This window comes from Dermacentor silvarum, chromosome 10, assembly GCF_013339745.2.
Source record: "Dermacentor silvarum isolate Dsil-2018 chromosome 10, BIME_Dsil_1.4, whole genome shotgun sequence".
NCBI classification, from domain to species: Eukaryota; Metazoa; Arthropoda; class Arachnida; order Ixodida; family Ixodidae; genus Dermacentor; species Dermacentor silvarum.
Window position 1 is genome coordinate 125,629,534 of NC_051163.1, and position 26,464 is coordinate 125,655,997.

At 49.3% G+C, this 26,464-nt stretch overlaps 1 protein-coding gene across 5 annotated transcripts in view; it reads right to left on the bottom strand.

Moving 5' to 3' along the window:
* The window catches only part of LOC119431833 (peroxidase-like), a 219,545-nt gene that overhangs the window by 47,974 nt on the left and 145,107 nt on the right, over positions 1-26,464 (bottom strand). For all 5 annotated transcript variants that reach the window (XM_049657755.1, XM_049657757.1, XM_049657754.1 and 2 more), the window contains one exon: positions 15,229-15,339. In XM_049657755.1, the coding sequence (XP_049513712.1) occupies positions 15,229-15,339 (111 nt within the window). The remainder of the gene's footprint in view (positions 1-15,228; positions 15,340-26,464) is intronic.

Sequence of the window (26,464 nt, forward strand, 5' to 3'; positions counted from 1 at the left end):
CAGACAAAGATAATGTTCAATAGCCTGGCAAGGGAACAAGAATTCAGGATCGCCAGTCAGCCTCTAGAGTCTGTAATGGAGTACGTTTATCTAGGTCAATTACTCACAGGGGACCCTGATCACGAGAAAGAAATTTACAGAAGAATAAAATTGGGTTGGAGTGCATACGGAAGGCATTACCAAATCCTGACTGGGAGCTTACCACTGTCGTTGAAAAGAAAAGTGTACAATCATTGCATTCTACCGGTGCTAACATATGGGGCAGAAACTTGGAGGTTAACAAAGAAGCTCGAGAACAAGTTAAGGACCGCAAAAAGAGCGATGGAACGAAAATTTCTTAGGACTAACCTTAAGAGACAGGAAGAGAGCGGTGTGGATCAGAGAACAAACGGGGATAGCCGATATTCTAGTTGACATTAAGCAGAAGAAATGGAGCTGGGCAGGCCATGTAATGCGTAGGATGGATAACCGGTGGACCATTAGGGTTACAGAATGGATACCAAGAGAAGGGAAGCGCAGTCGAGGTGGGCAGAAAACCAGATGGGATGATGAAGTTAGGAAATTTGCAGGCGCAAGTTGGAATACGCTAGCGCAAGACAGGGGAAATTGGAGATCGCAGGGAGAGGCCTTCGTCCTGCAGTGGACATAAAATATAGGCTGATGATAATGATGATATAATGTCGTCCCAGTGTCACGTATTAATACGCTCTTGTACTAAGCAAACTGGCATTATATGTTCGTATTACCATCCGATGAGCATGGCGCTAAAATTTAGGTATGGGTGCAGTCTCACAGAAAGACTCGCTATGATAACACGCACCCCAAGCCACCAGTTCGAAAAAAAGAAAGCAAGCTAAACCAGCAATCGACAACTGAAACGTGTGTATTAAGTACTACAAAAGACGCCAGAAATATGCACACCCTTGTGGGATCACGCGTCATTTTCCGGATATCGTTCTGAATATGAAGCACTATCCTGAAATGATTTTTAAATGAAAAAGTGATACCGATGAATCAGTTAGGCAAAAGTTAACATTCCAACTAGGGAACTAATATCTAAACTATACTCGCCATAAGGTGGTGATTATGCCTATAAATCACAGAGACCTGTGCACCAACCGTTCAAACTTACATAGAAGCATGATATCCTTTCCAGGAACATTGTGAACTTTACCGCTGGTGGAATAAAACGCTAAAGGTTTACCGAAAATTGCTGACGAATGCATCGCTCATGAAGTGCATGCGATGACATTAAGCGTTATGTTAACTTAGACATGACTCAAAAGTGTGTATGTTTAATGGAATCTTATACGTTTGGATGATAGCGATGAATGGCTGCGGATGATTGCTATGATCCCCCTACGAGGCTTTGTGCAGTCATGTCCTCCTGTATTTTTTTATGGCAGTCCACGGCCGCCTAGAGTGGGGCTTGCTAGAGGACACCCCTTTCCAAGTTGTGGAAAGGTGCAGCCTGGTGTTCAGAGATATCATGAGAAAAGTAAACATATGTGGGATAGAGATTAGTAAAAGGCGGTTGGAGGTTTGGTGGCAGAAAAGTAGGGAGAACACAAAGGCGTAAAAAACAAGAGTTCCCAAATGTGGTTAAGAAAGTTTGGTGGTTAGAATTCCTTTTGTTTTCCATTTCTTTTTTTTAAGAGAGGTAGGACAATAGGCAAAATAAGAAAAACGATTTTGGTGGCGCAACCCGCCACCCAGCTTCAAAGGGGATGCTCACAGCATCCATCCATTCTTCTATCCATCAATATAGGCCACTGTTCATGAAGCATAGTTACGGCGACATCAAGTATCCTTTATCGCACGTCACGGGGAAGCCTAGAAACGAACCCGGACCAGCAGCAGTGCCCAGTTTTAATTGTACTTGTCTACGCTCTAGACAACACTAGGGGCAAAATGACTGGCAGTGTGGTGTGGCCGTGGTGGACCACTAGCTCCAATGCATTGCGGAGCGACTGTGAACGCATTGACATAAACGGGAGGCTATGGTACAGTGCCGCGAAAGCTGTGCATCATGTTAGTCAAACAGTACCCGCCGCGGTGGCTCAGTTAGCTAAGGCGTTGCGCGGCTGAGCACGAGGTCGCGGGATCGAATCCCGGCCCCGGCGGCCTTATTTCGATGGAGGCGAAATGCAAAAACGCCCCTGTGCTTGCGTTGTAGTGCACGTTAAAGAACCCCAGGTGGTCCAAATTAATCCGGAGCCCTCCACTACGGCGTGCCTCATAATCAGAAATGGTTTTGGCACGTAAAACTCCAGAAAGAAGATGTTAGTCAAACAGGCAGAAGAAACAAAGTACGGGCTGCTCTACAGTACTGGTTTGATTGTCCTACACGCGATGCTGACTGAATGGAACGATCACAGAAGGATCAGTGGCGCACAATGGGCGGCTGATTCTTTTTCCAATGCACACAGCCGGCTCAACTTACTGATTGCCAGAAAGAAGCCCTAGCTTTGGTACCTCTACGCAAAATCGTTGAGGCAGGGTGGAAAAGTTTTTTTCCTCAGGCATGATACAATACTTGCAACTTATTATTTTGCAGACATCTTGGAAACGCGTTGTCAATTGTTTCATTCCGAACTGGGTTGCTTTGAGGAACAGTGTTGTGGCCGGTAAATCCCGCAGATTTAATGAAGTGCCCAGCGAGGCAATGAAGAGGACGATCGAATAAGTGCTTGTGTTGTTGCTTTGGCATTTCGGCGCTCTACCTTCTCCCTGCATACTATTACGGGGAGATTTTGCTTCCCGAAACGCATTAAAAAAGTTAGGCAGAGCCAGCATCAGTGGGAAGCGACGCTTTCTATAATGTTGATACTTCAGTTTATCGATGTTTGAGCTTATGTCGGGGCACATGTTTACGAAACGAGTGCATGAGTTGTCTATTTGAAGTTCACGTAGATTCCAATATGTGCGTTTGATCTGCTTAATACATTTGTGCACCATTACACCTTCGTGTTTCGCGGCACAATGTTTACGTGCCTGTTCAGCGAGACGGATCTTGTTGGCCTTTCACTGCCTAAGCGGTCAGAATGCGATTTGGTCCCATGACGGGCTCGCAGTGGTTAATCCCCATAGACAACGCATGCATAGGCGCAGCAGTTCTGCGTGGTTACGTTACCTATTAGTGTAGGAACCGACGACAGACGCCATACACTGGGTAATAGGCAAAAAAACGAAGATTCCTTTTATTATACTTAAGTTTTCATATCCCTTATATCACAGTGACATCCTCAATCTATGTGATTAGGAAAAGGAACGGGCTCATACATACCCAGCGGCACATATCTAATGACCAATGATGTCTACCAGGCCAGAGAGTAGAAAAACGCAACTTCTCCATTCTATCGTATACCCAGAGAGAGAGAGAGAGAGAGAGTACTTTAATTACTACAAGGTGGAGAGGTCTACCCACTGAAGTGCCTCTAGCCTGCCACTCTACACTTATCAAAGAAAACAGTGAGCACACATCCACTGGCCCAAGTTGTCTTTATATATCCACAAATATATCCTGAGAGAAAACGCCGATGAAAGGCAAAAAAGAGAAAAGCCAAATTAGGAAGTCTTCGCTTTAATGCACAAGCAGGAGGAGATAACACTGCAGCTATGGCTAAGGTCAACACCACCACAGGGTGGCAGCTGAGCCGCTGACGCCATTTTTATCGTGATGCAAGAGATAGAAGTGATATGGTAAAGGCAGGCAGGTTAATCAGGGTGAGTCCGGTAGGCTACCCTGCACTGAGGATGGGGGAAAGGACATCAAAAGAGGAGAAAATTCACACTTTGCACTGTACCGGTCCCACTACCCCCGTCGGTAAAAGCACCGTTCTGGTTCGATCTTGGGCTAAGAGAGAGCAGCGTAATATAGTAGGGCTTGAGAGGGAAACATGAACCATTGCAATCACCCGTCCAGCCGATGACGTGGATGTCAGGAAGGGCAGCATATTGACACGCGTACTTTTTTAGCTTTCTCGGGTGGCCACGTTTCACCGCCTAACAAATTTTATCGCTCAGCGCAGGACGCGCTTTCTCGAATGTTATCTAGAAACTTGTGCAACCTGATTGCACGCATGCGCGATGAGAAATGTATAGTACTTCCTCGAAGACACGAGGGCACCAGCGATTACTCTTGAACCTTCGATGACTCATGTATGAAAGCCGACACGCTTGACCCGCAGATCAGATTTCCGACGATCGCCGACTGCGTTCGCCGCTATCGTTGTGCTTTGAGTGTAGCCTGTTTTCGTGAGCACAGGTATGCCCAATAAATATGTAGTTCCGTCATTCAGTTTTGCCACTTTTTTGACCGTCACTGCCACGTGACAATATTCCTGGCACGCGACATCTCTGTGCCACACTCCGTCGTTACCCTTGCCGCTTATCGGATGTGTCTCCCCGTTGTCAATTTTGGCTTGACGAAGCAAGTGTTACCTGAAGGCATAGCGGTGGCCACGCTCCGGTCAGTGACAGACGACCACGTCACTGCTTTTGCAGCCGACGCGTCTCCAGATCCTCCTGATTACCCGCAGGATGCCTTGAACCTCGACGGCCCATTACGTCCCATGGTCGCTCCGGACCTCGACCCTGGCCAAGCAGCCGCCCTATATCGCCTTTTGCTTTCCTATCGCGACATATTCGACACTGACAATCGCCCACTTGGTCAGACGTCCCTTCTTAAGCATCGGATAAACACTGGTGATGGTGTTCCCATTCATCGCCGACCGTATCGCGTGTCCACGGCAGAGCGGCAAGTTATTCAGCAGGAAGTCAACAAGATGCTCCCCAAAGGCATTGTTGAGCCCTCGACGAGCCCTTGGGCGTCGCCGGTCGTGCTCATCAAAAAGAAAGATGGCACGTGGCGTTTCTGTGTTGATTACCGCCACCTAAACCGAATCACTAAAAAGGACGTTTACCCGTTACCACGAATCGACGACGCTCTTGATTATCTTCACAGTACCAAATACTTTTCGTACATTGACCTTCGATCTGGTTATTGGCAGATTTCCGTCGATGAGCGAGACCAAGAAAAGACCGCTTTCGTCACTCCAGATGGCTTCTACCAATTTAAGGTTATGCCGTTTGGTTTATGCAATGCCCCCGCCACGTTCGAACGGATGATGGACACTCTGCTTCAAGGTTTCAAATGGTCAACTTGCCTTTGTTACCTCGACGACGTCCTTGTGTTTTCTCCTACGTTTGAGACGCACCTTGAGCGCGTCGCAGCTATCCTTGACGTCTTCCGCAAGGCTCGGCTCCAATTAAACTCATCGAAGTGCCACTTCGGGCGCCGACAGATTACAGTGCTCGGCCATCTCGTCGATGCTTCCGGAGTACAACCCGACCCGGAGAAGGTTCGAGCAGTAACAGCTTTTCCTGTACCTCAGTCTGCCAAAGACGTCCGGAGTTTTGTGGGGCTCTGCTCTTATTTCAGACGGTTTGTGAAAGGTTTCGCAGCAATCGCTCGACCACTCACTGAACTTCTGAAGAAAGACGTGCCTTTCACGTGGGGTTCCCCTCAGGCTGCCGCATTTTCACGCCTTATCACGATTCTGACAAATCCACCTATCTTGGCCCACTGTGACCCCTCCGCACCTACAGAGGTCCGAACCGATGCCAGTGGTTATGGGATCGGCGCAGTCTTAGCGCAACGGCAACACGGACACGACCGCGTTATAGCCTACGCTAGCTGGCTCCTGACAACTGCAGAGCGCAACTATTCGATGACCGAGCGCGAATGTCTTGCTCTCGTCTGGGCTGTTTCAAAGTTCCGCCCATTTTTGTCTGGCAAGTCCTCAGCAATCACAGACCATCATGCGCTGTGTTGGCTTTCGTAGCTCAAGGATCCTACTGGTAGGCTCGGTCGTTGGGCTCTCCGACTACAAGAATATCCCTACACAGTGACGTACAAGTCGGGACGCCAACACCAGGACGCAGATTGCCTCTCTCGCTACCCAGTCCAAGACTCGACCTCTACGTCTGATACTGACACCGACGCCTGCGTTCTCTCCGTTTTTCCACTGGTCCATGTCGCCGACGAGCAGCGCCGTGACCCGTCCTTGCGTATCATCATTGACCGCCTGGAATCGTCACTTGCCGACAGCTCCCTTCGCTTATTCACACTTCAAGATGGCGTACTCTAATGCCACAACGTTCACCCCGACGGCCCAGCATTACTCCTTGTGATCCCTAAACACCTTCGCTCGGCTGTTCTCCACGAACTTCACGACCGCCCCACTGCCGGTCACCTCGGTGTGTCACGTACCTACGACCGGATCCGCCGACGCTTCATTTGGCCAGGGCTTGATCGCTCCGTTCGAAGATGTAGCTGCGTGTGAGAAATGCCAGCGACGCAAGACACCGTCGACGCTCCCTGCTGGGTACCTTCAACCAATTGACATTGCCGCGGAACCCTTCTTTCGGGTTGGTTTAGATTTACTTGGTCCTTTTCCTCTTTCTACCTCTGGGAACAGGTGGATGGCTGTGGCCACAGATTACGCCGCGCGCTACGCCATCACCCGAGCGCTCCCTACAAGCTGCGCCACAGATGTTGCCGATTTTCTTCTACGCGACGTGATTTTATTACATGGAGCTCCACGACAACTTCGCACAGACCGTGGCCGGACATTCCTGTCAAAAGTTATCGCGGACATCCTGCAGTCCTGTGCCACGAGGCACAAGCTATCCACGTCATACCATCCGCAAACGAATGGCCTCACGGAGCGTCTTAATCGCACTCTCACAGACATGCTCGCGAAGTATGTGTCTTCCGACCCCACTGACTGGGACCTCGCTCTACCGTTTGTTACCTTTGCGTATAATTCCTCGCGCCACGACACAGCCGGTTATTCGCCATTTTTCCTTCTGTTCGGCCGAGAACCAGCACTGCCCCTCGACACAAGCCTCCCTGTTCACGCAGCACCCACCAGTGAATATGCACTTGACGCCGTCGCCCGCGCTGCTCACGCAAGGGAAATTGCCCGTGATCGCTTTCTGCACTCCCAAGAGAGCCAACGGCGTTTGTACGACCAGCGACACCGCGACGTGCACTTCCTACCTGGTTCTTTGGTGCTTCTGTGGTCTCCGTCGCGTCAGGTAGGCCTGTAAGAAAAACTGCTGTCTCGTTACACTGGCCCCTACCGAGTGCTACGTGCCGTGACTCCCGTGACCTACGAGATGGCCCTGACGCCCCATCTGCTTCCCAGTCCAGTGATATCTTGCACGTTACACGACTGAAGCAGTATCACCCTCCCAGTGATGACATTTAGACGCTCCGGGACGTCGCTTCTGCCGCCGGGGGATTATGCTACACGTGTGTGATATTTGGTTGTTTGAACGAGGCGCGCGGGCGCCATCACTCGAGAAAAGAAGAGGAAGAAGGAACTGGGCTCGCGGTGTGAATCTAACTGCTGAGCGCTGCAACCACTGTTGTAAATACAACCTGTAAATAGCTGGTAGTCTTACTGACTCGTCCTTCGCGTAACAATATATTGTGACGACTAAAGAAGACAATGAAGGGAGGGACACGAGCACAAGTATCTCTCTCTCCGAAGAAGATTAAGTTGGGGCGGACAATTATTGTTGGGCCTTCAATATGGAGCCTGTGTTTGTTGTCACACCACCGTCATTCTGTCTGCCGTTCTTCGCATCTTGCGACACTGGTGGAGGTGCTGGGTACTCCCTGATGCCCGGAACTTCTGTGCGGAGTGCAACGCCCTGTTCAAACCCGCAATCAGTTCCTACAGTGGACACTCTTGTCCACCACTACAGTCGCTGACAGTGGGGCCTCAGCCCGGAGGTAATCTTATTGGAGAACTCCCGTGGGGCCTCAGCCCGGAGGTAATCTTATTGGAGAACTCCCCAGCAACCGGACCTCTACCTAACGAGATGGAAACCGGAGGACCGTGACATTGCAGCATCCTCAGACTCCCGAGACATTCCATGGTGATGTTTACGAGGACGTCGAAGATTGGCTCGCGCTATACGAGCGAGTCGCCAAGGCGAATCAGTGGACTGCAGAAAAAAAAAAAAAAACTCTCACGCGTCCACTTCGCTCTGGCGGACAGCGCTCGTACGTGGTACGAGAACCGGGAAGCCATACTGACTTCCTGGAATGAGTTTCGACAGCAGCTTTCCACCACCTTCGCAAACAATAGTCGTCGCGGTTCTGCCCACCAACTAATCGAGTCGCGCATCCAGAAACCGAATGAGAGCGTCGCCATGTTTGCGGAGGACACGACCCGCCTGTTCCGCCGCGCTGACCCAGAGATGCCGGAAGCTAAGAAAATCCGCCATCTGATGCGAGGCGTCAAGGAACAACTTTTCGCCGGTCTTCTTCAACGTCGCCATGAAAAACCTCCCAGAGCATCTAGAGAAGATTCCGCACCTTCGTCACGCAATATATGCGGATGACATTACCATTTGGACAACTCGAGGCTCGGATGGAGAACAGCAGGACGCCCTGCAAGCGGCGGCAGACGCTGTCACCGAATACGCCAAAGAGTGCAACCTGGAATGCTCCCCAGAAAAATCCGAGCTCCTCGTTCTCAAAAAGAAATCAAGGAGAAAAAGCACAGAGAGAGAGGCCATAGAAATACACCTAAACCAAAAACCTATACCCAGAGTCCAAACACTCCGCATATTAGGTGTCTCCATGCAAAATAGTGGTCGCAATAACCACACTGTAAACGCACTGAAACAAACTGCCTACAGCGTAGCTCGCATGATTAATAGAGTTGCCAGTCGCAGACATGGCATGAAGGAAGAAGACTTATTACGCTTGACTCAGGCCCTTATCGTCAGTAGAGTCACGTACGCGACACCTTATTTGAACTTAACATCAACAGAAAAAGCCCAAATAAATGTGTTACTGTGGAAAGCGTACAAACAAGCCCTCGGCCTTCCTCCAGGCACCGGGACAACGAAACTTCTATCCCTAGGCATCCACAACACCTTAGAAGAACTAATTGAAGCACACCGACATGCGCAAATCACGCGCCTCAACCTCACTAGAACAGGCAGAGCAACACTTCGAAGGTTGCAATACCCCGTGGCGACAACCAACAATCAAGAAGTACTCCGCAAGTCCCTACACGAGCAAATAATGGTGGCGCCTGTTCCGCGTAACATGCACCCGGAATATCACTTGGGCAGGAGAAAAGCACGAGCGATAACAATAGAAAGGAGATACGGCACTCTCTCCACTGCTCGCTGGACAGATGCGGCCATGTACCCGAATGGAGAGGGCATGGTAATCAGCGTGGCTGGACACAGACAGCAAGAACTGGTATCCGCCTCCGTTCGTACGCAGAACGTCGCCGCAGCCGAAGAGGCCGCTATTGCCCTCGCAATCTCGGCATCCAGACAAAACGAAGAACTATATATTCTTACAGACTGTCAATCAGCATGTCGAGCCTACGCGAACGGCCATCTACAAAAAATCGCATGCGATATTCTACATCGCCTCAACGAAATACCCCGCACCACGATAATTTGGACACCGGGACATGAAGGCGTCAGCGGAAACCATCGTGCACACACGATAGCCCGAGGTCACTGCAACCGGGCACTGCAAGAGACGCCAGAAGACCCAAGTCCAGACACACTACAAACTTACTACGATATACTGCAGCACTACCGCCTTTCGAGAAGAACGATGCCGCCACCCCACCCATCCCTCACCAGAGCTGAAGCCACGACCTGGAGGCAACTCCAGACCAACACCTATCCTCACCTCACGCTCCTTCACGCGATGTACCCCACCCTTTATCAGCCCCTTTGTCCTTTTTGTACAGAGCGAGCTACCCTCTACCACACCACATGGGCATGCCAAAATATCCCCAATAACTCTCCAAAACGAAACGCAACGCACGAGCAGTGGGAGATGGTGCTGACCAGCTCGGCACTGGAGGATCAGCGAAAGCTTATCGCCAGAGCCGAAAGTGCTGCCACCGCCGCTGGGGCCCTGGACTGAAGGCTCCACCCACCACGGAGATCGACGCTTCTCCGTGCCTCATCAAAATAAAGTTTTGTCTCTCTCTCTCTCTCTCTTCGCAACCCGCCGACAAGCGTTGCGGAATTCATCTCGGAAGCTACGTCCATCGAACATGCACTGCAACAACGTTGCCAACCCTTCGATCGCCCAAGCAACGCCTCGGGCAACGTTTCTGCTCTTGCTGCCGGCAATGAGCTTCGTGAGCTCATCCGGGAGGTTGTTCGTGAAGAGATTCGCAACCTCCTTGTGACCCCGCAGGAGTCAGTTGGGGCTTCTGTAGCAGAGGTTGTGCGACAAGAAATCAGGCAGGCATTCTCGTTGCCCGAATCCCTACCGGACCAACGGTCTCTGAGCTACGCGTCGGCTGTTCGTCGTCCTCCTCCAGCAGCAGCCTACAACTCATCACCAATGGCTCATCCTTTCAACGAGCCGCCATCCCCGCCGTACAACGCGCAGCCACTGACCACGCAACCTAGTGTATCTGTGGAAACATCAGCCTACTTCCCTCCGCAGGTAACTGCAGCTTGGCCGCAGAGGACGCCCACAAGTCTACCATTTGTTCGCAGGACGGACATGTGGCGCACCGTCGACCGCCGTCCTTTGTGCTTTCATTGAGGAGAAGCCGGCCACGTTTACTGTTTTTGCCCGTATCGTGACCCCGGATACCAGAGTTTCCACCCACCTTTCCGCGAGTTCGCTTCGAAAACAGGCGCTACAGTGACGATGTTGCTCCACAAGGACATCCAATCACTCGTCGAACCCGCTCTCCGTCACCTGCACCGAGCTCTTCGCCGCAAGGTCGCAGTTACGCCGATGTGGTCAGGGGTGGCAGGTCCCCTAGCCCTCCTCGGTGAAACTAACCGAATCGACCTTTGGGGGGGGGGGGGGGGGGGGGGAGGTTGCCGACCGTCGAAATGCTTCAACACCCCCAACAATATCTGTGCAATCGGACAATATGCCTCTGCCGACCCCAAGGGGCGTCGTAAGTGCCAACCTAGGTGTTTTCATAGACGGACACCCAGTAACCGCGTTAGTAGATACTGGAGCCGATTTCTCAATAATTAGCCAGAAACTCTCCGATAGCCTTAATAAAGGGAAGACATCATGGACTGGTCCCCACATAAGAACGGCGAGAGGTCCATTGATGACCCCTACAGGCAAATGCACTGCCAGAATTTATATTGGTAGCTCGACGTTTGTTGCAACTTTCGGTATATTGCTGGAGTGCTGCAGAGGCGTGATACTGGGAATGCATTCCCTGCACGAATACGGCGCTATTATAAACATTCCGGACAGGTCAGTCACGTTTTGGATGAATGCAAATTTGACCGTACCCTGTGACGATCAGCGACGTGAGCATTTACGTATCTTCGATGACGATGTGACCATCCCTCCGCCTTCAAGCGCTCTTGTGCCTGTAACATGCGACTCGCCGAGCTGCTCCAACATGATCGCCGAACAAATTAGTGGTCTGCTGTTTAGTCATGGCGTATCAGTTGCAAGAGGTGTAGTTGACATTTCTCGCGGGCAGACGGACGTGCTACTAACAAACTTTAGTGCTGAACGCCGGCATCTTACAAGAGGTATGGCAGTCGCGTACGTGGAAGAGCTGAATGATGTTATTGACTGCATGACTGTTGAACAAGACGATTCCCCCGGTCTGCCGAACATGCCTCTATCCATTGATGTCGGCCCGTTTAATATGTAAACAGAATGAAAGACTCCTCGAGCTTATTGATGAGTTTCGGAACTGTTTCTCTTCGACGTCCAAAGTTGGCCAAACGCCACTGACCAAACATCGAATTTTTACAGAGGAAACAGCCAGACCCGTACGGCAAAACCCATACCGGGTGGCAGCGCGAGAACGCGAAGCGAAAAAAAACCAGGTACAGAAAAGGTGTCGCAAGATGCGAAGAATGGCACACAGAACGACGGTGGTGCGGCAACAAACACAGGCTCTATATTGAAGGCCCAACAATAATTGTCCGCGCCAACTTTATTTTCTTCGAAGAGAGAGATGCTTGCGCTCGTGCCCCTCCCTTCATCGTCTTCTTTAGTCGTGACAATATCTAACGTCCGTGACGTGGCGCAAGATATGGGGTATGAGGCGTGGTAGCCCAAGAGGAGCTTTTTACACAGACCTACGCGAGGCGAAGGTGTCTACATCAAGGCAAGGGATTTGTCAGTTGGTATTTGTCATATTTTGCGTCTTTTTTTTTTCCTCTGTGGAAAACACAAGGACGCTTATTGAATCTTACTGAGAACCTTAATGGTAAATGTTTTCTTGTAGCTGTTTCCAGTTTCGTAATTGACATCGTGTCATTAGCACAGTAGTTATCTATTTAGATGATTAATTTATTTGTATAATTGAGTGTAATATAAAAGAGAATACTGGTGGCTTCTGAACTGGACTCTAAACATCACTTTTTACGCTCGCGCGATGTTATTATTTATTTTAAGAGCTTTGTATATAGAACTTGGGACGCAGTCGAAGCAAACGTTCATAGTCAATCGATCTGTCAGCACCGTTATATTGTTTGAGTGTTCCTCGTTTTCTGGTCACTAGTTCGCCGATTATACAGTTGTAGCGTGCTACTACGTGCCACAGTGATACGACCACAAAAGACGACGACACGCAACACGCAACACGCAAGACCGTAGGCCAGCGGCGCATGGTCCCCCTCCCACCTGATTGAGCGGGCCTTGCTTAAGGGGGGACGCGGCTTTCGCATCGCGAAAAATGGCTAAAAAATCGATTTTCTGAAAATCACATTTTCAGTTTCTGTAACTCTTATTCTATCTGATTCCGAAATATCATCACTGAAAACCAAGTAGAAGTGCTCTAAAAAAAAAATGTTGTATCAGCCAAGGTGCCGAAAAATTGCGCGGAAATCACGAAAGAACGGCGTTTTTCAAGCCACGATATCTCCGGAACGGCGCAGCCGAGCGCCGCCATCTTGGTCTCGTTGGAAAGCGCATTCCTCTTTCTTCAAATCTGCCGCTTCAGCTGTCTCCTCCATACAGAAACAAGCACTCAAAAAGCAAATGATTGAAGGTCGTGCCAGAGCCACCGATTGGCCGCGCCCGCCACGTGACTCCAGCGCGGTTCGCCATTGGTCCGGTGCTCGCTCCGTGATGGCGTCGTCTGCTCCGCTTGTTGCGGTCTCCTCGCGAGCTCCGGACAGTTTCCGTAATCTCGACGAGTGTTAAAGCGGGCGCTACGCGGACATCGCAGTAGCGTGGCCGATCCCGCTTTTTGTGGATGTCTCAGACCCGCGGCTAAGCATTCCGAGCATCGGCGACGCGGACTTCGCGACCGAGCTTCTGGCACGGAATGCTCGGACACGCGGCTAAGCCTCTCGCGCGTAGGCGTCTCCGACTCGGCGATGAAGCACATCGCGCGCGGACTTCTCGGATCCTTGCCCAAGCATTTCGTGCGTTGGCGCCTCCGACTGCGCGACTAAGCAAATCGAGCGTCGACTCCTCGGACCCGCGGCTACGCACTTCGCGCGTCGGCACCGCGAGCGTCGACTCCGAGCCCGCGGCTAGGCATTTCGTGCGTCGGCACCTCGGACTGTGCTACTCAGCTAATCGAGGATCGACTCCTCGAGCCGGCGGCTAGGCGTTTCGCGTGTCGGCACATCGCTCATGGAGTGTCGACACCTCGAGCGTCCTCGGACCCGCGGGTAGGCATTTCGCGCGTCGGCACCTCGGACTGCGCGATTGAGCTTACCGAGCGTTTGGACCCGCGACCAGGCATTTCGCGCATCGGCACCTCGGACTGCGCGACTAAGCTCGTCGAGCGTCTATTCCGCGGACCCGCGATCAGGCATTTCGCACATCGGCACCTCGGACCCGCGACTTAGCACATCGCGCGCCGACTCTGTTATCGTAATGCCACGATATCTCGTAACAATACCTATCATACCACCCCTTCATAAAGAGAACCTCATCATGAGCTCTGTTCACTAGGCCACTTGGGCTGGCACAGACACCTGGCTGCAGAAGTGAGGCATGATACAAAAGTACAGGCTGGAAAGCACCTAGCAGCTGCGTTGCTGCCTATCAGTGGCTCTCCTAACCTCCATAGCCATTGTCAATGGAAGATGATTCAGAAGGCTGCTGAGAACCTTCATTGAGTAACATGGTCGATTCTACCAAAAGAAAACAATGCCTCACTGACTGCACTAGAGGCTGCTATCAATGAGGCAGTCTGCAGATACAACGCTATAACTACTGTATAAATAATTATGCCCACATAGTTCTGCACCTCACTTGGTTGGAAACCCAGGCACCATGCTCTTCGTAGAGCAGCAGTAAAGAAAGCCATAAAAACATGAAAAAGGCAGAACGAAGGCTCAGCAGACCAGAGGCCACATGTCCAAGAAGCCCCACGTTACAAAACACATCAAAGATTACAACTTTGGTGCGTTTTAGAGAACTGAAGAGAAGGTGCAACTTTGAGAGCCGTTTTCTCAAAACAGTTTTTTCGCCTTTCTGCTCAGTTTCTGGAGCTGATTTCTTCGTTACCGTTTAGCCTATTTTGATTCTGTTTTTTTGGTCACGTTCCTTGGACTACAGTGCAGGTCGAGACAGTCTCGCATTTCTATCTTGACGTTTTATAAATTTATGGCGTGGCTATTCGTTCACCCCGAAAGTGTGCTTGGTGCGAAGGTAACTTGAAAAATGACTATCTAAAAAATTTGTGTAGCGAAAAAAAAAGTAAGACTGTCACGACCTTCAGCACACATTGAGCTATGCAGTCAATACTCAACGAGCCTTCCATCATGTTTTTTAAGCTCCCCAGGCCCTCCAGAAAGTTCAAGAGAGAAAAATTCTGCTGAATAAAATGTTCTCAAGGTATCACTCTGAAACTTTTATGGAAGTATCGGGGAGACATTCTAAAAATTTGTGCCAATTTTCATCAAAATCCATGAAGAAATCAGGAAGTTGATTTTCAAAGCCACGTCCCCCCTTAAATATAATTTGAGGACACCATACAGCAAACTCTGTATGGTTTTTCCTCGCCCACAGCGTTTTATTCCTAAGTAACCGTATTGACAATGCTTGATTCCTCACCATCGGCCATTGCATGGCACTAGCGCATTTTGCGGAGCAAACGTGAAAGTCTTTTCCTACTTGGCTCGTTAAAAGCTACTGGAGGGTTTTTGACAAAGCCTACTAGTCACACTGAACCATAACAATGCAGTAGAAAGCCTACTTACCTGCTCTCGAACAAAAGGCGTTCTGTTCCGGGAGACTACAGTTGTCGGCGTAAGGCAAGAGGCTGTCCGCCATGTACTCAGCGCCACCAATGTCCTGACTCAGCATGAGACCTGAGTGCCCCATAAAATGGAGCAGGACATAGAATGAGTACATTTTGCAAGTGATTTATTTGCTGCCTATTGTAATATGTCCATTTATGAAGTTATTCCGTAGTGTCGCTGCACTGTCAGCTTGAGTAAGCACCTCTAAGCGTGTAGTAAAAAGTCATTTAGCACACGCCTGCGCTTTGTTTTATTCACAAACAAGGTAAATAAGCTATGAATTCGTCGACTGCAAAGCAGAGCAGTGGTGATCACTTATAGACTTTGATACCCCTTACCATTATGCGACAATGGCACAGTGTGCGATGCTAGTTATCCGCACTGTCCTTCGTGCATCAATCTATACACCAGAAAAACGTACACGTATGGGGACTTGACTCGTGGACGCGAGGGTTCGTCATCATCATGAGCCTATATTTATGTCCACTGCAGGACGAAGGCCTCTCCCTATGATCTCCAATTACACCTGTCTTGCGCAACCGTATTCCAACTTGCGCCTGCGAATTTCCTAACCTCATCATCCCACCTGACTTTCTGCCGTCCTCGACTGCGCTTCCCTTCTCTTGGTATCCATTCTGTAACCCTAATGGTTCACCGGTTATCCATCCTACGCATTACATGGCCTGCCCAGCTCCATTTTTTCCTCTTAATTTCCACTAGAATATCGGCTATCCTCGTTTGCTCTCTGATCCGCGCCACTCTTTTCCTGTCTCTCAACGTTAGGGCTAACATTTTTTGTTCCATCGCTCTCTGTGCGGTCCTTAACTTGTTCTCGAGATTCTTCGTTAACTTCCAAGTTTCTGCCCCATATGTTAGCAGTGGTAAAATGCAATGATTTTACACTTTTCTTTTCAACGACAGTGGTAAGATCCCAGTCAGTATTTGGCAATGCCTGCCGTGTGCACTCAAACCCAATTTTATTCTTCTGTAAACTTCGTTCTCATGATCAGGCTCCCCTGTGAGTAATTGACCTAGATAACGCATTCGTTTACAGACTCTAGAGAGTGACTGGCGATCCTGAATTCTTGTTCCCTTGCCAGACTATTGAACATTGTCTTTGTCTCCTGCATATTAATCTTCAAGCCCACTCTTACACTTTTTTGGTTAAGGTCCTCGATAATTTGTTGAAATTCGTCCCCATTGTTGCTGAGTATCATAATGCCATCTGCAAACCGAAGGTTGCTGAGATATTCACCGTTGATACTCACTCTTAAGCCTTTCCAGTGCAAGAACTTGAATACTTTTAAGCATGCAGTGAATAGTATTGGAGAGATTGTGTCTCCATGCCTGACGAATTTGTTGATAGGTACCTTCCTACTTTTCTTGTGGAGAACCAAGGTAGCTGTAGAATCTTTGTAGATATTTGCCAAGATATTCACGTATGCCTCCTGCACTCCTTGATTACTTAATGACTCTATGACTGCTGCTATCTCTACTGAATCAAATGCATCTTATAATCTACGAAAGACAGAGAGGTTGATTGTACTCCGCAGATTTCTTGATTACCTTATTGATGACACGGACATGATCCATCATAGAATATCCCTTCCTGAAGCCAGCCTGTTCTCTTGGTTGACTGAAGTCAAGCGTTGCCCTGATTCTGTTGCAAATTATCTTGGTGAACATTTTTACAATACTGAAAGTAAGCTAATGGGTCTATTATTCTTCAATTCTTTAACGTCTCCTTTCTTATGGATTAGTATAATGTTGGCGTTCTTCCAGCTATCTCGTACACTTGAATTCGTTAGGCATTGCGTATAAAGGACGCATGTTTTTCAAGCATGATATCTGTTGCTGCGCTTCCTGAAGAGGGTATTCATTGTTCGGAGCTTATTCCTTTCCATGAATTCTACCCTCATCTCGCCCCTAGTTTTGCTAGAATCGATGCCGTAGTTTTCAAGTGCTTGCTCACCAGCCTGTTTTCCCACCACTTTCGCAATGAAGTCTCCCGTGACTAGACTATACTGAGTTTCCACCTTTCTCCTCGCTAATTTAACTTATTCATACAACCGTTCCATTTCTTCATCATCGTGACTGCACGACTAGCACACCGGACATAGGGACGACGCTAACAGCCTCATCGTGAGTGCATGCTGGCCACCTTGGGCTGCAGAAGTGTAAAGAGAGGGCTCGAGCACTCATAGTTTGGCCAGGTTTGAACGGCGACATCGCGGCGCTAGTAGCAAGCTGCGCAACGTGCAGAAAATACGTGTACCGGCAGCCACAGGAACCGCTACTCGACGATGCTGTTAGCGCCGTCCCTGTGTCCGGTGGTCTAGTCGTACATGGTGTCAGAAGTCGCCCTTTGACGCCGCAGGAAATTGTTCCCGCGTCTAGTACGTCATGAATCGCCTGAAGACTCCGGAGCCATTACGGCTGACGGGTAATGTTACGGAAAACTGGAAGCGATTTAAGCAGAAGTTTGAGTTATTTCTGCAGGCAACGGCGGCAGCGAACCAGCTGAAAACGGAAGCATCAAAGGCAACGCTACTGCTGAGCATTGCTGGTGACGACGCGTTGGACGCCTTCAAAAACTTCCAGTTCGAGCCGAACGAGGACAAGAACGACTAGAGCACCGTGGGGAGAAAATTTGAAAACTGTTGCACTGAAGTTAGCAATGAAGTGCAAGAGAGATATGTGTTCCGTACAAGAAAGCAAGCTGAAGGGGAACCTTTTGAAAAATTCATTCGTGGCTTGAAAAAGCAAGCAGCACAGTGTAACTTTGGCACGTTGCAAGAATCGATGATAAGGGACCAAATCCTATTTGGCACACACAATCCTAGGCTACGCGAGAAAATGCTGCGGGACAAGTAGATGACGTTGCAAAAAGCAGAGGAAATGTGCAGGGCAGCGGAGACGATAGCACAGCGAAACCAAGTATGGTGTAAAGGTGAAGACAGTGTCGATGTGGTCTCAAGGCGCCTGTCCCCCTCAAAAGGAGGAAAACAAGCGAAAGAACGTCGCTGTCGCAGGTGCAACCGCTGGCACAAACCCAAACAATGCCCAGCCTTTGCAAAGAAATGTCGGTTGTGTCACAAGCCTAAACACTTTGCAAGTTGCTGTGCGTCAGCTGTAGTAAGAGAAGTTAGCAAACGGCAGGGACGACGCTAACAGCATCATCGTGAGTTCATGCAGGCCACCATGGGCTGCAGAAGTGTAAAGAGAGGGCTCGGGCACTCATAATTTGGCCAGGTTTGAACGGCGACATCGCGGCGCTAGTAGAAAGCTGCGCAACGTGCAGAAAATACGCGTATCGGCAGCCACAGGAACCTCTACTAATGCGAGAAGTACCCAAATGTGCCTGGTATAGGGTAGGAGTTGATATCTTTTCTTATGCTGGAACGTCGTACGTGGTTGCCTACGACGCCTTTTCAAATTTCCCCGAGGTAGGAAAACTGGAAGGCACAACCGCAGCAACCACGGTCACAGCTCTTAGCGCCATGTTTGCCAGGTACGGGGTACCAGTAGAAGTCTGTACGGATAATGGACCCCAGTTTTCGAGCCATGAATTTGCCAGCTTCGCCAACAGATATGACTCAAACCATGTCACCTCGAGCCCCTGTTATCCAGAATCGAACGGCTTGGCGGAAAAGGGATTGCAGATTTTAAAGCGAATCCTAAAAAAGACCCTAGAGGCGGGGGATGACTTCTGGCTGGGCCTTCTAGCCTATCGATCAGCACCCCTAGAAGACAGGCATTCTCCGGGTGAACTTCTGCAAAGAAGGCGACTTCGTTCTAACTTTCCTGACTTTCGCAGGTTGTCCCGGACGAATGTGACTAAGCACCACCAAAACAAAGCAGGAAGCCTTTTGGGTGTACTACATAGGGGCTCAATGGTCCGGCTTCAGGATGCTGCGGGTTGGTCACAAAAAGCGAAGGTGCTAGCCGAGGCAGCTCCGCGATCCTACCTAGTAAAATCACATGATTATCGCATGCTGCGGCGAAACCGCCGACATCTACTCGGGACGAAGGAACGGTGTAGCAGTGACAATGATGACGACGATTGTCCCACGAGTGTCAACTCCCGTTCACCGTGTCCTACCGCACCATCAAAAGCACCCGCGCAAGCATCGCCGCCAGCTCCGAGAAGGTCGACACGTAACATCCGGCCCCCTCAGAGACTGCGCTATGCCGAACACTTTAATCAAGTGCCATAAGCGGTGGTGCATGTTTGTTGTTATTAAGTGTTTATTTTGTTTGTTCCACGAGAGAGGTTGTATCGGACACGCGTACTGATAAACTCGGCGCGGATGCTCATCAGTGATGCGCAGTATGTACAGCGCGCTCGCTCGTGCCTTTATAAGCTGTGGCTCAATTAACTTTGTTGTTATTCTTGCACTCACGATGATGCTATTAGCGTCGTCCCTGTGTCCAGTGCTCTAGTCGTACAGTGACTGGCGGTTGGGGTGTTGGCTTGTACTACCTTCATTTTATACCTCCTATTCAGGATTATTACGACGACTGCTACCCTCCCATTAGTGCTGTATAATTCGTTAATGTTGCCCGCTATGTCCTTATGAACTAGAAGGTTTACCCCGAATTCTCTATTATCTGGAAGACCTCTGTAGCAGATGGCGTGGCCGTTAATCAGCACTGTATAAGCCTCACCACTTCTAACCTCACTAAGGCCAATAATATCCCAGGCAATGCCTGATAATTCCTCAATTCCGCAAGCGTACCAAGTTGGCCACCCTCGCACTGACACTACCACTTTTTCAGGCTCAGTCTGTTTTCGAGCAGCAATAGATTGGAACAACCTGCCCCACCAAATTGCCGCATAACCTGTGCACCTACATTCATGCAAAAACTAACAGACCATTTTTCAGAATGAAAAAATGTACGGGATATATGCTATCTATCTGTGTACTAGATGAAATTATGTACCTAATTTTCACGTGTGTTGTATTTAAAACTTGTGCTCTGTTGTCCTTAAACTGATGTATAATACATATATGTACGCCCACCCCTTATGTAATGCCTTACGGGGCTTTTAAGGTAATAAAATGAAATGAAATATCCCTGCTAAGCTAGCCTCACTCGAAAGGGTGCGCGTGTTGAACGTTGCCAGGTTCCATTTCTAGTGGCGGCCTGTCCGGACCCAGAGATTTATAGCACCCTCTGTCGCGTCGCACGTCTGACTGCCGCATTGGTCAGGTGCTACGCAGCTGCTGGGGACTGAGGGCCATGGGTTAATTGCAGGAGTCGTGAGGGAAGTAGTGGCTCAATACGGCACCAGGGAGGCCAAGTCCTTCACTGGTGAGGGAGTGACTTTGTTGCAGCTTAGTGGGCTTTCCTAATTTGGTTGCACTTGGTTCGATGGAGCGCACGCCAAGTCGCTTTCCTTCTCTTTCCCTCCCCGTGACCCACTAAACGACCCTGATTGGCCGCGCACGTCACGTGACTTGGTGCCGGCGCAGCTGGAACAGCTGCTCTACTGTGGGAGCAGCGGATATTTTTTTTTTGTGACCACGACAACGTGACCGAAACTTGCAAGCCAATACAAGGTTCATGGGGCTTATCTTGCCCCCCAACAATAGTCGTCATCTGCCTTGCTTAGCTTCCTTTCTTTAACGCTGCGCGCCCGGTACTTCCAGGTAACGAACGGCGTGTGCGTTATCAACGTGACATTGGATTCTCGACAGGAAAGTAGCGTGCGCAGAGGTTTCGTGAAAGGAAACGCAAGCAAGGCATATTAATATTGTTTTGGGACAAGATAAGTCCCACAGGGTGAAAGCTTCTTTTAAGAGTGAAACGTTATCAGAGTAGGGGGCCACGGTGGCAAAATCGGAAAGACTCGCTGCCCTGGCGGCGCTGCAAAAGTGCCGCAAAACAGCGCCCCCTACGGCGAGTTCATTGGCTTCGAGTAGGGGGAAAGGTGGCCGTACGCTGCTGAAACCTCAGAAGCGCAATGTAGCCGCATCTTTCGCGTTTGCTGTGGTTTGGATTTCGGCGAATTTCAGGTGTGTAAGAATTCTTCAGGCGTAGCACTCTTCGAAAAGGCAGGATGCTCATCAACGCCCTGTACGTTTACGACGTGCAGGATATCGCAGGGACTACTTCGGCGCGCTGCCACTCGCAAGTTCAGCGAATGTTATACGACATTAAAATACAGGAAAGTTCTAAGAGGCATGTTCGCGCGATTAGTGGCAATGAATGGACGAAGAGGTTGCTCTTAAGAAACCCGAAATGATCTGCTCTAAACGACGAAACGGAATCATGAAAGCTTCACCGACGACTGCTGGCTGCTGCCTTTTCGACAGCACAGTCAATCGCGCAAGCACTTTTGCAGCATCCACGGCAGTTACGCGTAATTTTCAACGTTTGTCTCCACAGAATTCTTGAAATTGTGCGTATGTGCGCGGTGGCAGTTCGCAAATTCGCATGCTGACAGCCGTGGTTGTGCAATCTGCCCCGTGTTGGCTGCGTGCTCGGCAACTACTTTGGGTTGGTATTCGCTCGCCTTGACGGAGCCCTTTGTTAACCATGCCTGGTTAACCTAATTAATTCATTGGGGGCGCTTAGCAGGTGAACGAGCCGCGTTGCTTACCCTACATGTATAGGTTGTAAGTACCCTACATATATACGTCGCAGAGAGCGTTTCTCTTGCGTTCTTCACGCGTCGAACAGTACGTATCCAGCGCGCCCGTCGATCCACTTCGTACGGCTTTCCGGGGAACCGTTAGAACCACACATCAGCATTACGACCCTCATGTCCATGACAATTTACCAAGCAACAATAACAGCGGCTACCGCGCTTCGGGACCGCGCGCTGCTCAGCACGATCGTCAGGTTCCCCTGCTTTCGACGCCGTTTGTCGAAACAGAGAGCGCTGTCTTTCCATATGCGACGATGCAGGCGGCAGCGCACAAGGTCGTGCGTACGTTCCAAGCACTTTTCGAGTCTGAAAACTACTCACAGAATTCAATAGAACTCACAAAGCGAGGGAGACCTCTGTAACTCAAGGGATGCTGTACATTTTAACCTACCCAGTCAACTTCGTTGCACGCCACCAGGATGCGCCACAGTACTTTCAAAACTGCAACGCTTCAGCCCCATAGGAGAGGTGGCCAAACGAGCGCCGCAAGCCCGTCGCCGCACCTCTCGAGTCTCTACAGCAGTCGCCATGGGGCGAAAGTGGTTTTATGGGCTCAATGATGCGCATCGCAAGATTTCGCTGTGCTGTGAAAGGTCGGTCATTATCGCAATTTTTCTGGCTTTAAAACAACGCTTATGTTTTTAGTAGCTTGTAGAGGTGTCTGCCGGCGTTGCTCTCAAAAATAAGTGCACCAGGCTCTATGGAGCTTAAACATTTATAATCGGCGCGGGTAACCTCGACAAGGCTGACACAGAGTGCCGATCGCGAGTGACGCGCGTTTGTTTTTCTGGAAGTGTGAAAATTCTTACTGGCGAGTGTACAGCGTAAAAAAAACACTTGGTTTTCACGTCCTTGGGGGTAGCATTGGGCTTATGGACGCAGTTAATTTACGATCACCTGGCTTTAACTAAATTTCACTGTTGCGTGGTCCCCACATGTTTTATCACGTAATTTCACACCTTTTTTTCATAAGCGAGACAAGTAGCAGTGTAAAGTGTTAAACTAATTATTCTTAACCATAGAACAAAATTTGCTTGCATAATTTGAGGAAGAACAAGTTCAGCTCCCTAAGAACAGAAGAAAAGTGTGCGAAATAAAACTAACCAAACAATTTTATCGCAATTAGCTTGCCAATGCAATTACGCTATGCTAGAAAGTGAATACTTTTTCAAGTTTGCAGTGTTCAATTAAATAAATGCACCACGATGGTGCAATTGAGCGTAGGAAATTACATGAACACAAAATCTCCTACGCCTTTTATTTCGAAGCACTAGTTCTCACCAGTTTTGATAGCTTCCTTAGTTTTTAGTCTTGTCCACACTCATTTCACCAGACTCGGTGAGGCCGCTCTTGCATGAGAGGCCGTTCAGGCGCCTGCGCCAGTAGCATCGGATGGCGACTGCAAACGTGCACTCGCCTAGGAAATGCCGGAGACTGCAAACGACAGGAGTAGACGCCGTTCTGTCTAGACACAGCGGCGCCGCTGCACCTTCGTGTTCGCGGCCGACCTTGGCCGGCCACTCTGAGCAACAACGAACAGAAACGACGTGAAACACGCAGTAAGTGAAGCCGCGGTATTATTACAGACAATAAAAACATGTTCTCAGCTTTCTTGCACAGAAAGAATCTGCTACCCCATGGCACATAAATGTCTCTTTCTTCTAACCACGTTTTAACAGGCAAGGTTCGCGTGTGAAGCTTGAAGAAAAAAAGTTTTACCTTGGCTGGTATCTGCATATTTTAACCTCTCTTGAGCACGTCTTGTCCACGCCCGTCTTGAAACATTAACCGATGCAATGGTACAGGGAACACACTCTCCACAAGATCCTTCATAAGACGCTTTCTTTTTACATCGAAGGGGTACTCAAGTGAAAATCTTGCCCTGAGGAACCGATAGTACGTAACAACTTCGCGCAAGAACCGTGACATTGTGTAACGAGGGCCAATGGCTGAAGATACAAAAAAAATCTGGCAAAACGACTGTTAACATGGTTTGAAAAAAAAAACACAGAAACGGGTCTCTTTCGTCTCTTATCAATATGAAACGCGATACAACTTGCTGAAGAAACAAGTGACACAACGATAGACCACCTTTCTTTACTCTACGAAACACATTTGTCCTTGATGTTCGCTCCCACGTAGAGCACCGGATAAACGTGGTAAAGATGCGGTGAAATTTTTTAATATGCTTGCGTGTGCAATACAGTGCCTGCAGAAGATACACAATTTTCGCAGCGAGAAAAACGTTACAAATAGTGGCACGTGCAAAAATCGACAATTCACGACCGCCCCATGCTTCAGTCATCGCACGCATTTCATCCATTTTTGCGAGCCAGAGTGATTCGTTCTCACGATACCTATCCAAAGGAACCCCTAGATAAGTGCTAGGTGTTGCGAGCCACTGCATATTTTGAAAAACTCCGGGCGTCGCATTCCAATGGCGATGCTGGAGACGAAGACTCTTTAGCTTATTAATTTAACTGCCGCTTTTCTCACAAAACTTCTCAGTAATTCTTAATAATGAGTTAACACTCTCCCTATCTAGATCAAATAGGGTACCGTCATAGGCTATACAGCCACGCTTGCAGGACATGAATTTATGCAGACCATATGATGATGATGATGATGATGATGCCTCAATCAATGGCACAACCCACTGTGGAGGATAGGCCATGCACCGGGTGGTATTATGATCGAAATTTAAAATAAATTAGTTAGGAAATAAATAAGTGTAAAAATTAAAGAAAACTAAATCAATAATTGAATATGGGAAACGAATCGATAATAAAAGAATTAAGGAGCCTATACTAAGTTAGTAAGCCTTTCCTATAGATAGGAGTAGTAATATGAATTTAATAATAAAGACAGTAAAGGATAGACGTAAATTTTGAATAATAAAATTAATACTAATATAATTGTAATTTTGTGACATTACTTTTTGAATTTGCTCAATCTATAATTTATTGAAGGCTAAATAAATCAATCATGGAAAGATGGGAAAATAATGTTACGGGAAGGAAGAAACGTACTGGTTTTGCAGACGGGTTTTAATGGCTACGCAGAGAAGCGAAAACCCAGAATCTTCTTTGTCGTCTCCCAGGGCACCAACCATGTCTTCTTCTTTCCACCTTACGCACAGTGACATTACCCCCGTCAGAAGAAGCACCTTACTGGTGCGACTCACTGGTTCCAGAAAGGAACGGTTTGAGGCGGCTGACGTGGACGACGTCAGATAGAGGTGAAGGCACGGTAGCATCCAGAGGAGACACTTCATATGTGACAGGCGTCACCTGGCGGAGGATGCGATAAGGGCCGTAGTATCGCGAAAGGAGTTTCTCCGAAAGGCCGACACGTCGAGATGGAGACCAAACTAGCACAAGATCACCTGGTTCGTATTCGACATCGCGGTGGCACTGATCGTAACGGCACTTCTGACGTGTTTGGGAAGCAGAGAGACGAAGACGGGCAATCTGGCGTGCCTGGGTCGCTGCGGTTATAACATCACGAGCGTACTCCATCGGCGAGTCGAGTGTGGTCGAAAGAAGAGTCTCGAAAGGCAAGGTCGGTTCACGGCCATATAGAAGGTAAAAGGGCGAATAACCAGCTGTGTCGTGGCGCGAGGAATTGTACGCAAACGTGACAAATGGCAAAGCAGTGTCCCAGTCGCGATGATCGGAGGAAACATACATCGCGAGCATGTCAGTTATTGTCCGGTTCAGGCGTTCAGTAAGACCGTTAGTTTGAGGATGGTAGGCTGTAGTAAGCTCGTGTTTAGTAGCACAGGATCGAAGTAAGTCGTCGATGACTTTGGCAAGAAAGTATCGCCCGCGATCGGTGAGAAGTTGACGAGGTGCGCCGTGGTGTAAGATAACGTCGTGAAGCAAGAAGTCAGCGACGTCTGTAGCGCAACTGGTGGGAAGGGCTCTTGTAATGGCATAGCGGGTGGTATAGTCCGTAGCGACGGCAATCCACTTATTTCCGTCGTTTGATATAGGGAATGGTCCGAGAAGATCAACGCCAACGCGAAAAAAAGGGTCGGTCGGTATATCCAGAGGCTGCAGCAGACCAGCGGGATGTACAGCAGGTCGTTTTCGGCGTTGACACGACTCACACGCGGCGACATAGCGACGGACGGAGCGGGTGAGACGGGGCCAGAAAAATCGTCGCCGAATTCGGTCATAGGTCCGAGAGACGCCAAGGTGTCCAGCAGTGGGAACGTCGTGCAGTTGCTGGAGTACAGTCTGCTGAAGATGAGACGGAATGACGATTAGCAGCTCGGGCCCGTCTGGGTGCATGTTGCGGTGATACAGGGTGTCATTTTGTAGGACGAACATGTGAAGGGATGGGTCAGACGGGTCAGAGAGCAGGCGTTCGATAAGCTGCCGTAACGATTCATCGCGTCGCTGTTCAGCCCCTATGTCTTTCAAGGCGGAAAGCGAGAGGACGCAGATCGGTGCGGCATCCACTAAATCGTTCGGTGCATCGACGGGGTGACGAGACAGGCAGTCGGCGTCCTGATGTAAACGACCCGACTTGTAG